This window comes from Dreissena polymorpha, chromosome 1 (genome assembly GCF_020536995.1).
Source record: "Dreissena polymorpha isolate Duluth1 chromosome 1, UMN_Dpol_1.0, whole genome shotgun sequence".
NCBI lineage: Eukaryota > Metazoa > Mollusca > Bivalvia > Myida > Dreissenidae > Dreissena > Dreissena polymorpha.
Window position 1 is genome coordinate 149,495,561 of NC_068355.1, and position 14,960 is coordinate 149,510,520.

General features: G+C 31.9%; 2 protein-coding genes across 8 annotated transcripts in view; one reads left to right on the forward strand and one right to left on the reverse strand.

The window, feature by feature from the left end:
- Positions 1–573, reverse strand: part of LOC127855255 (integrator complex subunit 2-like) — a 69,398-nt gene extending 68,825 nt beyond the window's left edge. For 4 of the 6 annotated variants that reach the window (XR_008037438.1, XM_052390721.1, XM_052390706.1 and 1 more), the window contains exon 1: positions 217–573. Coding sequence is in view for 5 of the 6 variants with exons in the window: in XM_052390721.1 (XP_052246681.1) it covers positions 217–503 (287 nt within the window). In the remaining variant the exon portion in view is untranslated. The remainder of the gene's footprint in view (positions 1–216) is intronic. The other 2 variants (XM_052390730.1, XM_052390714.1) reach the window with 1 other exon arrangement.
- LOC127855705 (mediator of RNA polymerase II transcription subunit 31-like) overlaps positions 1–14,954 on the forward strand; it is a 62,902-nt gene extending 47,948 nt beyond the window's left edge. Inside the window, exons 2-5 of one of the 2 annotated variants that reach the window (XM_052391488.1) lie at positions 4,768–4,849; positions 6,804–6,872; positions 9,825–9,921; positions 14,231–14,954. In XM_052391488.1, the coding sequence (XP_052247448.1) occupies positions 4,807–4,849; positions 6,804–6,872; positions 9,825–9,921; positions 14,231–14,426 (405 nt within the window). In that variant the 5' untranslated portion in view covers positions 4,768–4,806 and the 3' untranslated portion in view covers positions 14,427–14,954. Of the gene's footprint in view, positions 1–4,700; positions 4,850–6,803; positions 6,873–9,824; positions 9,922–14,230 lie in introns of those variants that run through there. The other variant, XM_052391499.1, reaches the window with a different exon arrangement.
- Positions 14,955–14,960: the final 6 nt, after the last annotated feature.

Below are 14,960 nucleotides of genomic sequence, written 5' to 3' on the forward strand. Positions count from 1 at the left end.
TGAGGAATCGATCTAGTTGGGATAATGCATAACTATGCCTGAAAGGCTTAAAACAAATTGTCTTTATGAATGACTTTAAAGCTGGGTATTTTTCTTGAATAGTCACTACGCACCAAACAACATCAAAAATAATTGTTAAACAAAATATTAACACATGGAGGGGGAAACTGTCTGGAATTAATATGTGGAATGCACTGCTGATGACATATGTTTTACCTCAGTGCCTGTTCTTTCTTTACATCTTGCTCCAGCGCATTGAAATCAATTGAAAGTAAAGCAACAATGCTGTTGACATCTTCAAGACCCGATAGAATTTTCAAAATATTCTTTCTGTCTAAACTCCAAGGATCGCTTTTGTCCACTGGTGCACAAAGGGCTGTTCTAGCCAAACATGGAAGGACTGGTCGTATGTCACAAGCTTTAACAGATTCAAGGGCATCTATGTCTACATTCTGCATAGCCCTAAAAACTTCAGGCTTTACAGATATTCCCTTTTTCTTCATGTTGTTGTTTTTATTTAAATTTATATGGCGGCCGCCATCTTTGTGTACAACGGAGTGAATATTGTATTAAACTTGTGTTTAAAAGTGTTTTGAAATAAAAATGTTTCCACCATTAAAACATGATAAAATTTCAATTTAAATAAATCAAACATCTGCATAACAAAATATGTATTTGCTTCATCGAAACTACTGAATATCGGGAATAAGACAATTCACCCCCAAGACAATTCACCCCCAGGAGACAACTCACCCCCTAGACAATTCACCCCTGCTCCCTGGACAATTCACCCCCAGATATTTCGTTGTTGTTTTCTTTTGCTGTTTGTTTAGGATTTAGTAATTACGAATATCTGTTTTCTAAGGATAGTTATTTGTATTCTATTTGATTTTTATGAAGTTCGAATAAAAGCATATTAAGATGTTCTCATAATGTCTTTTATTTTTCCATAAAATTACTTGCAATTGAAACATAACTGTGCTTTTTATCTATTGATGTTTTTTTTTATTATTAACAATATCTTATTATTGTTTTTTTCATTAAATAATCAATTATATGTTTTGTTTTATTTAAGATTGTTTTTATTCATTAAAACAGTTTATATTTGTAAAAAGTGTATAAATAAATAATAATGGTATTGGATACATTATTTGGAAATACTCCAATGTTTTTTATTTGATAAGTTATGCAAGATTTCGAAATTTTCATAATATTACTATGTTTATTTTTAAATGGGAAATATAATAATAAAATATTTGTCACACAGTCAGTCAACAAAATAACAACACCTAAAAACAACCTTTTCACACCACTAAAGGTAACAATAAACAGATAATCTGTCAGGCATTCAGAGCTGATGAGGGTACTGATCATCTTCTTCTGATTATCTAGTGGTAGATATACTGATTGGGGTTGCTTAGAGATAAGGCTGTAGTATGGAATGAGTTAACATACTGTATGATTGAAGTGGACTTGAATTGAGTACAATTAATGTAAAAAATACATTACATTTCAAAACATTTTTAGTAGGACCATACTCGCGGTATTATAGTGGATTTAATAAATCATGAAGTAGTCCTGTATAAGTAGCATTTTAAAATTATAACAGAAAATGGCTTGAATTACTGGATTTGAAATTAATACATGTACTAATATTTGCAGACTAAAATATGTTTCAATACACAACATTACAAAACACAACTTCTATTACTTATCCTTCAATGAGAGAACATTGAACAACTTAATGGATAATAAGAATAAAAATATTAATTTTTTTTATGAAACACCTATGTTTATAGGCAGTTAAATAAAAATAATAATAAAAATATCAGGTGAACAAAAATGGAATTTTTTAATACAGGTATTACCAGGTATTATGCCCAGCCCAGTATAATTATTTGTCAATGTGTGTAACTGAAGTCTTTGTTTATAATAATAATAATTATATGTTTAAAAATAATATTTTTTTAATAATAATTATTTGTTTAAAAATAATAATCAAAATATCAAGTGAACAAAAATAGAAATTCTTAATACAGGTATTACCAGGTATTATGCCAAGCCCAGCATAATTATGTCATATGTCAATGTGTGTAACTGAAGTCTTTGTTTATCTGTTTTGACACTTTGATTAATCTGTTTTGACACTTTGATAAAGCCTCGCCAGGGGTGTGAATGCGTGATTGTAATACCCATTAATTGCACGCTCCCAACCAGATTAAATTTCCTTTCTTTAATTAAGGTTTTCTTATCAATTAAATTGGATTAATTGAATAAATAAATAATGTGATATTAATGTAAAATTCTAAGAATTTAATAAAACTAATTAATCATCTTCAATATTTGACAAAGTACTAATAATAAAATAATAATATTATTTAAAACAAATGCACAAATATTAATCTATAAGGTGTACGGAAGAAACCCCCTCCGGAAGAAACCCCCTTCGCTAAAAACGTCAGGGCGGAAGAAACCCCCTTTCATAGTTTGCATACGCGGAAGAAACCCCCTCGCTAGTTTTGCATAGGCGGAAGAAACCCCCTCGCTAGTTTTGCATAGGCGGAAGAAACCCCCTTCCAGAGCGGAACAAACCCCCTTCCAGACGATTTAGTAACATTCAAACGCACGGTAATTGTTTACAGAAATTCACTTTCATTTTCAGAAAGTTCCCGGAAAGCATGATTGCATGATTCAATTTTTTTTTTAAAGACAAATGCTTCGGTTATTGAAGGAAAATATGTACGAAATATCTTCGTCACTATCGGCTCTGGGCGCTAATTTTGTGTTTTTGTTATGTTTATCAATCTAGTACAAGTTAACGCATTAACGCATATAAAATGGTATAATCTCACTGAAACGAGTGCAAAACAAATTCACACGAGCATCTCATTTTTAACAACTTGTGAACATACGGCCGGTACACCTCTTTACTCAGCACATAACAGTTTGGAAATAGATTTTCGCACCTTCATTTAATTATATAAAAGGTCCTTTAATGTACCGGCTATTGTAGATAATGATGAGAAGTTGTGTCATGATCGGCGCCTTTGCGACTCGTGTGAAGTTATGTACAGTTTTGTTTAATTACATTAGCATTCGGCTATAATTGTGTGATTTTAGGGAATGATTTGAACTTTGTAAATAAATGTAAATATATGCCTGTTTATCGTTAATAAATGCGTGTCTTTTTTCAACAACAAATTGTTTATTGCTTTTTAATATATGCTTGTTTGAGATCTTTGAAAATAAATGTAAATATATGCCTGTTTTATCATTAAATGCGTGTCCTTTTTTGCAACAACAATTTGTTTAATGTTTTCTAGTATATGCTTGCTTGATCTTTGTACATAAATGTTAATATATTTCATTCTATTTTGTCTATTTTATCCTTAAATAATAATTCTTTTCCCCATTCATACATTATTCGTTTTATTACCATCTTGATTAATTCTTCACAGCTTGTGAACAAACGGCCGGTACACTCCTTTAATCAGATTTTCGCACCTTCATTCAATTATCACGATGACGATGTTTGAGTTTCACAGATTGAATATTTTAGTGTATTAACAACTTCATTAACAACTTGTGAACAAACGGCCGGTACATTTCTTTACTGTAAATACGAAACACACTCCCGTAAGTTGGTGTTAACGCGTTTTTAATACGAAACACACTTCCGAATGTACATGTTACCGCAACGTTGAAATATTTTTGCAGTGTAAATTCTATTTTGTGTTAACTCTTTTTCTCAATAAAAAGGGCGCGAAAATTATGCAGCATAGAAAGCGTGGGTGTATTGAGCGTTGTAACAAGCAAACAACTAGTCAGGTGATTGATGCATGTTCGGAGGGAATATTTCATCAAGTCTATAAATAGTCACTTATGCCGAAATTTATTTGATACAAGAGAAAAAATGGAAAGGTTTAGTGTTAAAGAAATTATTGAGAGCTTTTATCGTTAATATTTACCAGAAAGTGCTTTTAAACTGTTATAAACGGGATTATCGGGAAATTAATATAAACTTGAAAAGTAGCAAGCATGCAGTAATAGAGTCGGGTTGAAACGGATGTATTGGGGAATCGTTCGAGTCGGGATTTTACTACCTCTGCGGGAAAGACTTAACACTTAGGAAGGGGGTTTATTCCGCCTCTCTGAAAACACGAAGGGGGTTTATTCCGCCTGTCTGAAAACTCGAAGGGGGTTTCTTCCGCCTATGCAAAACTAGCGAGGGGGTTTCTTCCGCGTATGCAAAATGTGAAAGGGGGTTTCTTCCGCTATGCCGTTTTTAGGGAAGGGGGTTTCTTCCGAAGGGGGTTTATTCCGGTAATCATATTATAAATACAAAAAACTTAATTAATTTCAATTATATATGTTGTAACACAGTTTATAGAAAAAATACATTGGTTGAATTGCATTTGACAAAAACACAATGTCATCTTTCATTTACATACTGCATTTATTATTTTCACGTCAAAATTGTGTGCAAAGTCAAAATTATAACCCCAGAACATCTGCTCACAAATTATGTTCAAATATGACAAAAGCAAATGACCATAAAATCTCAAATACAAATATGGGGGTGAATTGTCTTGGGGGTGAATTGTCTTTGGGGGTGAATTGTCCAAGGAAATCAAATTCTGGGGGTGAATTGTCCAGGGGGTGAATTGTCTTGGGGTGAATTGTCTGACACCCGTTACTTTCACTTTCAGTAATGAACAACAACAACTATCAACAGCTGAATCAATGATTTAAAAGCAATGACAACTGATTAAGGCGGTCTGAAATTTTAGTAATTGAACTAAAGATATGGCACAGTCGCGGCCTATTCAAGGAAACAGTTCTGACAAGGGTAAGATCGACGTTTTAATTGACTAAACCTTTAAGATCTTGTTTATAAATATTAAAATAGGGACCTTTATAACTACAATTTAACAAATCAACTCAAAATTTCAAAAGTTGGGAGTCCTTTGGACTCCTACCTCAGAGTAGCTAGTGTTGAATACTGCAAATTAGACATTGTTGCAGCCAATATAGAAATCATTGGAAAAAGCTGCCAATATAGAATCCAATTTTTTTAAAATAAATCGCGTTTTACACTATTCGGCCGCGATTTATACTCAAAATGTATTGATTAAAATAATGACATTCAAAACAATGTATGACTGGTAATTAGGGACCAAGTCAGAAGAGTTGGATTCACACATGTTAATCTCTTTTGTCCAAACACCGCAGTCAGCAGTCTACACAATAGGTCAGTAGACGTGCCATGCGTGTTTTCATAAAGCCCAACACTTAATCCAGATCCGTCGAGATGTTCTCTTGAATCAGTTTACAGTTCAATTACTGTTTCAATAATTACTCAACTAAAACACTGTAACGATAAAGATACAGCATGTTTTATTTGAAATTAATTTAAAGGAAATATCAAATTATTCGCGATATAATTGTGTAAAAAAATACCAAAGAAACTTTTAACCGAAATCAACAGAATTCAATGTTCTCTGGGCTACAAAGTTTGTATTAAAAAATCAATACACGCACGCTTTCCATATGTATACCTTGCCCTTGTACATTGCCACATAATTTTCGCACTCTTTTGTCTGGAAATATACATGATGACTATATTGGAAGCATTTGTAAACGTTGTGTTAACATTAAAAAATCGGAAGTGTGTTTCGGATTACAAATTATTATTCTCATTTGGGAATTTAACGGAACATTTATACTTGTGTTATATTTGTTATGAATTAAATATTGATTTGTTAAAACGCTTTACGTGTTGAAAAAAATGTTTTGATAATAATATGCATTAAAAGCACAATTTCCATTAGGATAACACCCATTGGCTATCATCAGTCAGATATCAGTCTTTTACGTTACTTGCCATGGTTTTATTGCGGAGAAGTACACTGTTCGGACCAATTAATGTGGTACATGTAGGTAAAACAAAGCCATAAAACTGCAATAAACCCCTGAAATTATCAATTGATCAATTGATAGTGACATGGTGTTATTGACGCATATCTGATTCACACTGTTGCCACCAGTTAATATCAGATCCTACAGAAAAAAAAATCCCTACCTACCTACCCTCATTTTTTTGAGCCCGTAACCTGAAAAACACATTATTTTTTTTAGGCCTATGTAAACTAGAAAAAAAAATTTGACACAATAATTGTTTTAGGAAAAATCTGCATTAAAATAGGACAAACAAGAGAAGTTTGTGTTTTACCCCATTTTTTCTAAAAACATACTTTCCCCATTCTTGGCCCTACGTACATAGTTTTAATTCACAGCAGAATTCCATATTTTTAGAATATGTTAATAGGCAATAAACTGTCTATAAACATTTATTATATATATTTAAAAACCTTAATATTAATTTTATGTTTATTTAAAGATCTTTGATTACCAGTAAACAGTAATGTGAAATAGACACCCTGGTAATAAGATTCAATTCAAAATGTTTTATGTTCCATTTTAAAATGTTCTAGGTTCCTTAATTCAAATAAATATAATCAATATTTAAGTTGTTTTTACTGAGTTCAACAGGTAATAATGCAAATTGTATTTCATTGTTTCAAATAAATCATCAGCCGCCATCATGAACCATGGTCTAACCCGTTTTCCTTCTTTAACTAAATTGGCTGCTTACATTTAAAAGCTGTGTTCTCCCTATATATTGACTGCTTGCCGCGATATTTCAAACTATTAAGAAATCTTTTTGCATAAGGGGGCCGGTAAGTCATTTTCTAGGAGTTTGATTGTTGCAAATATGAGGTTGCTTTTGTTTTTATTTCCAGACAATGAAGAAAGATTTCAGACTGAATTGGAATTTGTTCAGTGTCTGGCCAACCCTAATTACCTCAACTGTAAGTCTGAGACAAACTGTGGCCAATATATTCCATAGTGTTAATTCATTAAAAACTTGTTTGCATATTTGGTTATTAAGATTTAACAGAATGAGGTCTCCTTAATAAAGCTATTGATTAAACAGCTTGAACAATGTTGCATACAGAATGAGTTGGCATCATGATATAGTTTTGGAAGTAATGAATATGTTAATGTTTCTAGTCCAATAGACATTTTCTTAGTGTTCATCTTGCAATAGTCTATTTAAGATGATCATGCATTTGTACATGAAGTATGTAAAGTTTTGCACACGGGAGCTTAACATCAGCCACTGGATAATCCAATTTCATTTTGAGCACCATAAATTAATCAGTAATTGTGCTTGATATTTGCCAATATTGTTGTATTTTCTGAAATGAGTGCCATCTTAACGCTTTCCCACTCAGAAGCAAAGTGAAAATGGCTATGTAAAAACAGCATAAAACCAGAACAGCCTGCAAATAACCTGCAGTCTGTTCAGGTTTTATGATGTTTGTTGCATATCAGTATCTAAGGGTTGGAAATCTAAACTAGAATCTAGTAAGAAAGGTCTTAAATGACATTAAACTTTCTAATGGATAAATGCATCAAAATATTTATCAAAGTGGTAAAGGGTTAAACCAAGTGTACATATAGGTAAGTTTGTTGTGATACCAACCGTGTTTAAGGTACTGGATTTTTGTAAAACATTCAGTATAAATTAACCCATCTCATCAAAAGCAGGGAAATTTCTTTATATATTATATGGCCTAAAAAAAAGAAGCTTTTTTTCAGTGAAGCCAGGCTTTGAAGCCATGTTAAAGAAAAGTTTCTTCTTACAATCATATCTCTGATTATGTTTTCATTTCAACAGGCTTTACTCTTTCTGTGTTGAAAATTTCAGATAAATCGGCCAATTCGTTTGGAAATTATGAAACTTTAAAGTTGCCTAAACTTGCAAAAAACTGCCATTTTAGCGTGACATTTATTTTTGGGTTAATAAGAAATGCATGTTAAAAGATATTTTAGTATCATATTAAATTATTTTTGTATTTATACTGTAGCAAGACTATCTGACTTTCTCAGAAAATCATTTTCGAGAGAAGAGACAAACATTTCTAAATTTTACGTGTTTTTTTAAAAATATACTCAATTGAGGCCAAAAGAGCATTTTTATACCTCTATTATATATTGCATGAAATAAACAATACAGGCAGCTTTAAATGTATGTAACCTATCTATTTCACTAAACATTAGGCACCATCTAAAGATGGTATCCTAACCTTTGTCATAATATTTCCTGTACTCTGGAGATATGTGTCCTAAAATGCACCAAATTTGTCCCAACAGTCACGGTTCGACGGGTGTCTCTTCTAATGCTTACTGTTTGACAACAATAGCAGATTTCTATCTTAACTTATTCTTGAGACCCTAACAGAGGTATACATATTTCAGTCAAACTTATATGCTGATAAGTATCAACTGTACATTGCCTGGAATATGTGTCCCAACAGTCACGGTTTTTGTCCCAACAGTCACGGCTGTTTAAAGCGCCTCTATTTCTGCTTTTACATCACACTAAATATAAGCATGCATGTCATTGTCTTCATTGAACAGCCATTGAGAGAATAAGATTGGTCTTTGACCTTTCAGGTTGATCAATTCGTCATACTAACTATAGAAACTTTTTGTCCCAACAGTCACGGCTGATTTACTAAACACAGATCACAAAATTTTAATGGACCCCAAATGTAATACTCTGTGACCCACATGATTCCTAAACCTCTGTTATTATAAGTTTGTTACATTGTAGTGTTAAATATGCATAAATACACAAAAAAAATGGTCTTAATGCAATGGAACATGTCCCAACAGTCACATTTATATATTTAATTAATTCTTAAAAATATTTAAACTAAACCGTTTAATATTACAACAGAAAATATTTTTCTCACTGCTTTGGTTTTCATCTTGCATAAAATAATAAAAAATATAGTTCCACTAGGTATATTTAATTAAATACTGAATTATAAAATGGCAATAAATTAAGTAGGAAGTGCAACATAAATAACATAATACAGTATTGCGTTTTTATACTTATTTTTCAAAAACTAAAATACAAGATTACTGTCCTTTCCTGCCAAATATAACAGTATACTGTGTAAAGTATACAAGAGCAAGAATTCTCCTCAATTACTCTAATAACTGATACTTCATATGTAACTTCTCATTTTTGTCCCAACAGTCACGGTTTTAGTGACTTAATTCGTGACATCACATCTCAAAAACTACGCAAGAAAAGTTGGTCAAATTTTGAACATTGATTTTAATGCAATGGTATTAAATGACAAACATGTTTGTGTACAGAATAGTCCTTGATTCTTCTTTAAATAAAACTGACCATATTCAAGACTCTTTTTACACTACCATGTGACCCTTATTTTATCAATTATTTTCATATAAGGATGTTTATCATGCATAATGTAGTTATATTATTCATTCTCTATATCCCAACTAACTCATACAATGGATAGATAATGATATACATGTCTCTTTTATTCCTATATTTTGTTATAATTTTTTGTACATTTTTTACATTTTTAACAAATGTTTTGTCAGTCATGGTTATTTTGTTCATACTGAATGAAAAGATTTCCTTGAAACATTAACTTTTTCATAAAATTTGAAGTTTCGGCAAATAGAATTAACGAATTATTTCCACTTGTAAGAAGTATATTTTTTACAAAATGTCACGCTTATTTTGCTTTAGGCCATATGTAGTAACACATGTTCACAGATAGCTGACTCCACCTTGCTTTTCAGTTGCTAATGAATAAGATTTGCTGATTATTTAGGAGTTTTTTTAGCTGTTTTTTTGTGACACATGTCGATTGTCATAAATAATTGGTGTGTACATTTCTTATTTATTAATTAACATTAAAACATTGTTTTAGTTTTGGCCCAGAGAGGATATTTTAAAAGCAACAACTTTGTGAACTATCTCAAGTATCTGCAGTACTGGAAGGAGCCTATGTATGCTAAGTATCTCAAGTAAGTTTGACATATTCTTTCAGAAAGCTTAATAAAGCAGTACAAATCGTGAGTGTTTGTAAGTGCATTACAATGTCCAAGCTTATTAGGACTGAAAATTTGTCATTCATTGTGCTATTTTAAAATAAATACATGTAATACAAATATTCATAATCATAAGACTAAGTATAATACTGTTGTATGTTACACCAACTCTCACAGCCAGATGTAGCCATAACACAGCTCGTTTTGATTGTAGCTTTTCCATTAAAAAAAAATAAAAATATATATTGTACTACGAATGACCAACATAATATGACAATGTGTCGCATATAACACAAAGGTAAGATTTTGGCATTAAACAGCTTGACTGGACTTTAACTTTGTCATTCATCATGCAATTTGAAAATAACTGCAAGTGTTTGCCTTGTTCAGAAAAACATGTTTTGTGATAGAAAACGACTCCCTTGATCAGAGGTTAAAGGCCAAATCCAAATTGCAGACTCTCAGCTGTTGTTCTTTAAAAAAAGTTGGCAAAACAGGATTTGTTCTGAAAAAAAATGTAGGAAAAACAAGATAGGAAAAAAGGAATGTTCCCTACAAATCTTTTTTTTAAATACTAATGAATAAATGATTGCATTAAATTTTACTAATTTTTATCTAATCACATACAACTACTTAGTTTGAGTTTGAGCACCAGTGAACTGGATGTAAGTCACAGGTGAACTGGATGTAAGGCACAGGGCTTTTTTTCCTTCTAAGAGAATGGCTGTGAACGGCCATTTCACAATTTTGACAAGAACATTTCACAAATCTGGTAAGGCCACTATACTTGACAAAAGCGTATATTTTCAACAGTGAAAATTGGACTTTTTGGGCTTAAAACTGTCACAAACAGCCATTTCACAATTCAAAATTAAAATTTGATTTAATATTTTGCATCAGCGAGACAAGATATTGACAGTAGTAAGGCTTTTCTATGGTTTTAGATAGAGTTTAATTTACCAGTCAGAGTATTGTTGTAAGTGGTTATTTGTTGAAAGAAAGTCAGGACAATGATGATATTATTTAAATGGATTATTTTAAGACATTTTAATATGATGCAAGTATTAAAGGGGCCTTTTCACAGATTTGGGCAAGTATTGAAGCTTGTCATTAAATGCTTTATATTGATACATTTAAACATTGGACCTAAAAATCTCCAGTAAAAAAAAACAAGAATACAATTATAAAGAGGAAAAAAAGTAACCCTCAACTGGTCTTGAACCACAGACCCCTGGAGTCCTGGAGTAAAAAGTCTCCTGCTTAGACCGCTCGACCATTCTTGCTCATGGAATGAACGGATATATTTTTTACGTATAATCCTCGTAGTTTCCCATAATATAACGACAACAACAGAACTTTCCAAATTATTCAATCGTTTTGCGTTGAAAGGCTTTATAACTTTCAGGTTTTCAAATCGTCAAAAGATGCATATAATGGATATTTTAGAGCATGGTAAATGTTCAGTATTACTATTTCCTCACACATATCGTAACTAAAACAAAAATGTGAGAATCTTAAACAACTTTTTTTTAATTTTGTCAATTTACCAAAACGTGAAAAGGCCCCTTTAAACATGCTTTTACTAATTCTTAACAAACTGAATTTCACAATTTTTTCAATATTGCGACACGTTTTTTTTCTCACAACTTTCAGAAGTTCTCGACAAATTTTTTCACAATTTTTTACAAGTTCGCGACTCATTTGTTCTTGAAGTGAGGGTGCAAGGGCCACTACACAAAATCAGGGAAAAAAAGCCCCGAGGCATCAACCTGAATTTATTTTTTACTTTATTTATTAAACAAATCAAATGTATTATAAGTAGGGCTTACACCAAAAGATTGAATATCAAGCTGTTATGAAATTGTGTGGGAACATAAATAGTGTAAATTCAAATATGATCCACCATGAGTACACAAGTTTCGATCATTATGATCAACTAATGATGTTGTATCTCAATTTTATCTCAAAGTGAAAACTAAATTTAGGTGGTAACAATACAATTACATGTAAAACATGAAAGCCCCAAAGGTCTGATAGCGTATTTACGTATTTGCCGGGGGCAATATTTAAGTGACCAAAATCAAGCATGCAAGTAAATTTTTTTAACCCATGTTTGTCTTATCAATTCAATTAAATCTTTAAACTGTTCTTTTAAGATTTTTTTTTTGTAATAACCCATTAAATGATTTTAGTTAACACACCTTCATGTTTAGCACTAAAGTCTGTATAAAATGGAAGTACAATGTACAAATAATTGAGACCAAAATAATAATTAAATTACTAAAAAATATTAGCAAACATTTTAAAAGTTGGTTCAGTTCGAGCAATGCTATGATAAATACAAAGTATTAATATATATTATATATATATATATATATATATATATATATATATATATATATATATATATATATATACAGTGCTCCAGCTAGGATTTGAAAAGGGCAGGGGGCTTTTTTGTCAAAAGGGCACTTTCGACGCGCAGTATTTTGTCAAAAGGGCACTTTTGATGCGCAGTATTTTGTAAAAAGGGCACGTTCGAGCGCGCGGGTGTTTCTGGAATGCTTCTTATTGCATGTTAATTTATATGTTATAAATAATTGTATTATTCCCATTTTTATTAAACCATTCAAATATAATGTCTACAATGAGGATTAAACTAATTACAATGTAATAAGAGATTTATGAATTATCATAATGTAAAAAAAAAAAAAAAAAAAAAAAAAAATTTTTTTTTTTTTAGGGTGGGGGGGGGGGGGGGGGGGGGCAGGGCGGAGGTTTGGGGGGGCAGGGCGGAGGTTCGGGAGGGCAGGGCGCGGCGCCCTTCGATTTAGGCCTAGCTGGAGCACTGTATATATATATATATATATACATAAGTACATAGTATTGTCAATGCTACATGATTTGATTTGTCAAACATTTCATGTACAAAAATTATTAATACAAGTTTTCTGAAAAAGGAAAATGTATGGACAATAAACAAAAAACGAAAAGTAGGAAAAGGTATGAGCAGATGACAGTCTGCAAACTGAAATTTTAAGGTCAAATGTTAGACATTAACAGTTTTTCTTCTTTGCAACATAATATTTACTCATGGAATTTTACTTGGTCAAAGGTAAAACATGTGCATGTTGCAGCTTGTTACACAATAACAAGCATTACACTTAATGTCAAAGTTTAACCCTTACAATGCGGGAACCAAATTTTTAAGGCCTTTGCAAACAGTTTGGATCCAGATGAGACGCCACAGAACGTGGCGTCTCATCAGGATCCAAACTGTTTGCTATTCTGATAGTATTCTTTGAAAAAAATCGAAGAAAATGCGAATTTTATTAATTCAGCAGACGACATTTTAGCAGACGACAAATTTCCCAGCATGCAAAGGGTTAAACATGTGCATGTTGCAGCTTGTTACATCATGACAAGCATTACACCTAATGTCAAAGTTTAAACATGTGCATGTTGCAGCTTGTTACATAATGACAATCATTACACTTAATGTCAATGTTTAAACATGTGCATGTTGCAGCTTGTTACATAATGACAAGCTTTACACTTAATGTCAATGTTTAAACATGTGCATGTTGCAGCTTGTTACATAATGACAAGCATTACACTTAATGTCAAAGTTTAAACATGCGCATGTTGCAGCTTGTTACATAATGACAAGCTTTACACTTAATGTCAATGTTTAAACATGTGCATGTTGCAGCTTGTTACATAATGACAAGCTTTACACTTAATGTCAAAGTTTAAACATGCGCATGTTGCAGCTTGTTACATAATGACAAGCTTTACACTTAATGTCAACGTTTAAACATGTGCATGTTGCAGCTTGTTACATAATGACAAGCATTACACTTAATGTCAAAAGTTTAAACATGTGCATGTTGCAGCTTGTTACATAAGGACAAGCATTATTGACCATGGGCTTTATATATTACAGACACACATCTTTCTAGTTATCGCTCATCAAACGGGCTTTCATATAGTTTTTCCATGACTGTCAGACCAAACATAAATGTAATAAAAGAAATCATAAAGTTTTTTCCATTACTGACTAAACATAAATGTAATAAAAGAAATCTTTATTTTTGTTTACTTTCATTGGATAATTTTATTAAACTTGTCCATAAAATTTGTCAGTAGGTGGATTTCATAAATGCTATGTTTAAGAATTTGCAAGTAAAGAATACTACTCGTGTCGGTAATTATTTCAGTTGCTATAAAATTGTTAGGAATAATTTAATCAGCTTCAATATAGCAATTAATCTTTCATATTCAGGTACCCCCAGGCATTGCACTTCCTGGAATTGTTGCAGTACGAACAGTTCCGAAAGGAGCTGGCCAATCAGCAGTGTGCAAAGTTTATTGATGATCAGCAGTTGTTACACTGGCAGCACTACCAACGCAAACGTATGCAGCTTCTGCGAGCAGAGGCAGAACATGCAAGAGAGATGGGCGAAACCAAGCCTGCATGAAAGGGGCATGAATGCTGCAAATATAATTATCAAACCCAATTTACATAATATTTGAGTAGGCTGAATTTTTCTACTCTACGGTGTGGATGTAAGCAATTGAACAAAGTTAAAATTGAAATGAAGGTGTTGAGCATGGTCTGTGATTTTAAGCCTTTTCCAGTTTTAACCACAAACATTTATCTCATCTGCTGTAATTCCTAAAGGAATATTTCCTATTCATATTCATTTATAATCTTAAAAACAGTATGTTATGTAAAAACTATATTAAAATTGATAAACATTTGATATCAGAGTTAATTGATTGGATAAAACTCTTGAATTGTTTTCGTACCGTTGAGACATGTGGAAACTGGCTGTAAAAATGATGAAGGCTTTTTACGTCTGTTTCTGGATGCTTGTGCGTGTGTCTGTCGTCATTACACTGTGCATATGATGAACATTTAATATCTTATTGGTGCAACGTGCAAGATATGATGTGGAGTATTTGATGTATTCATGTGTAAATAAAATAAAGGGATAGAAAACATATTTTAA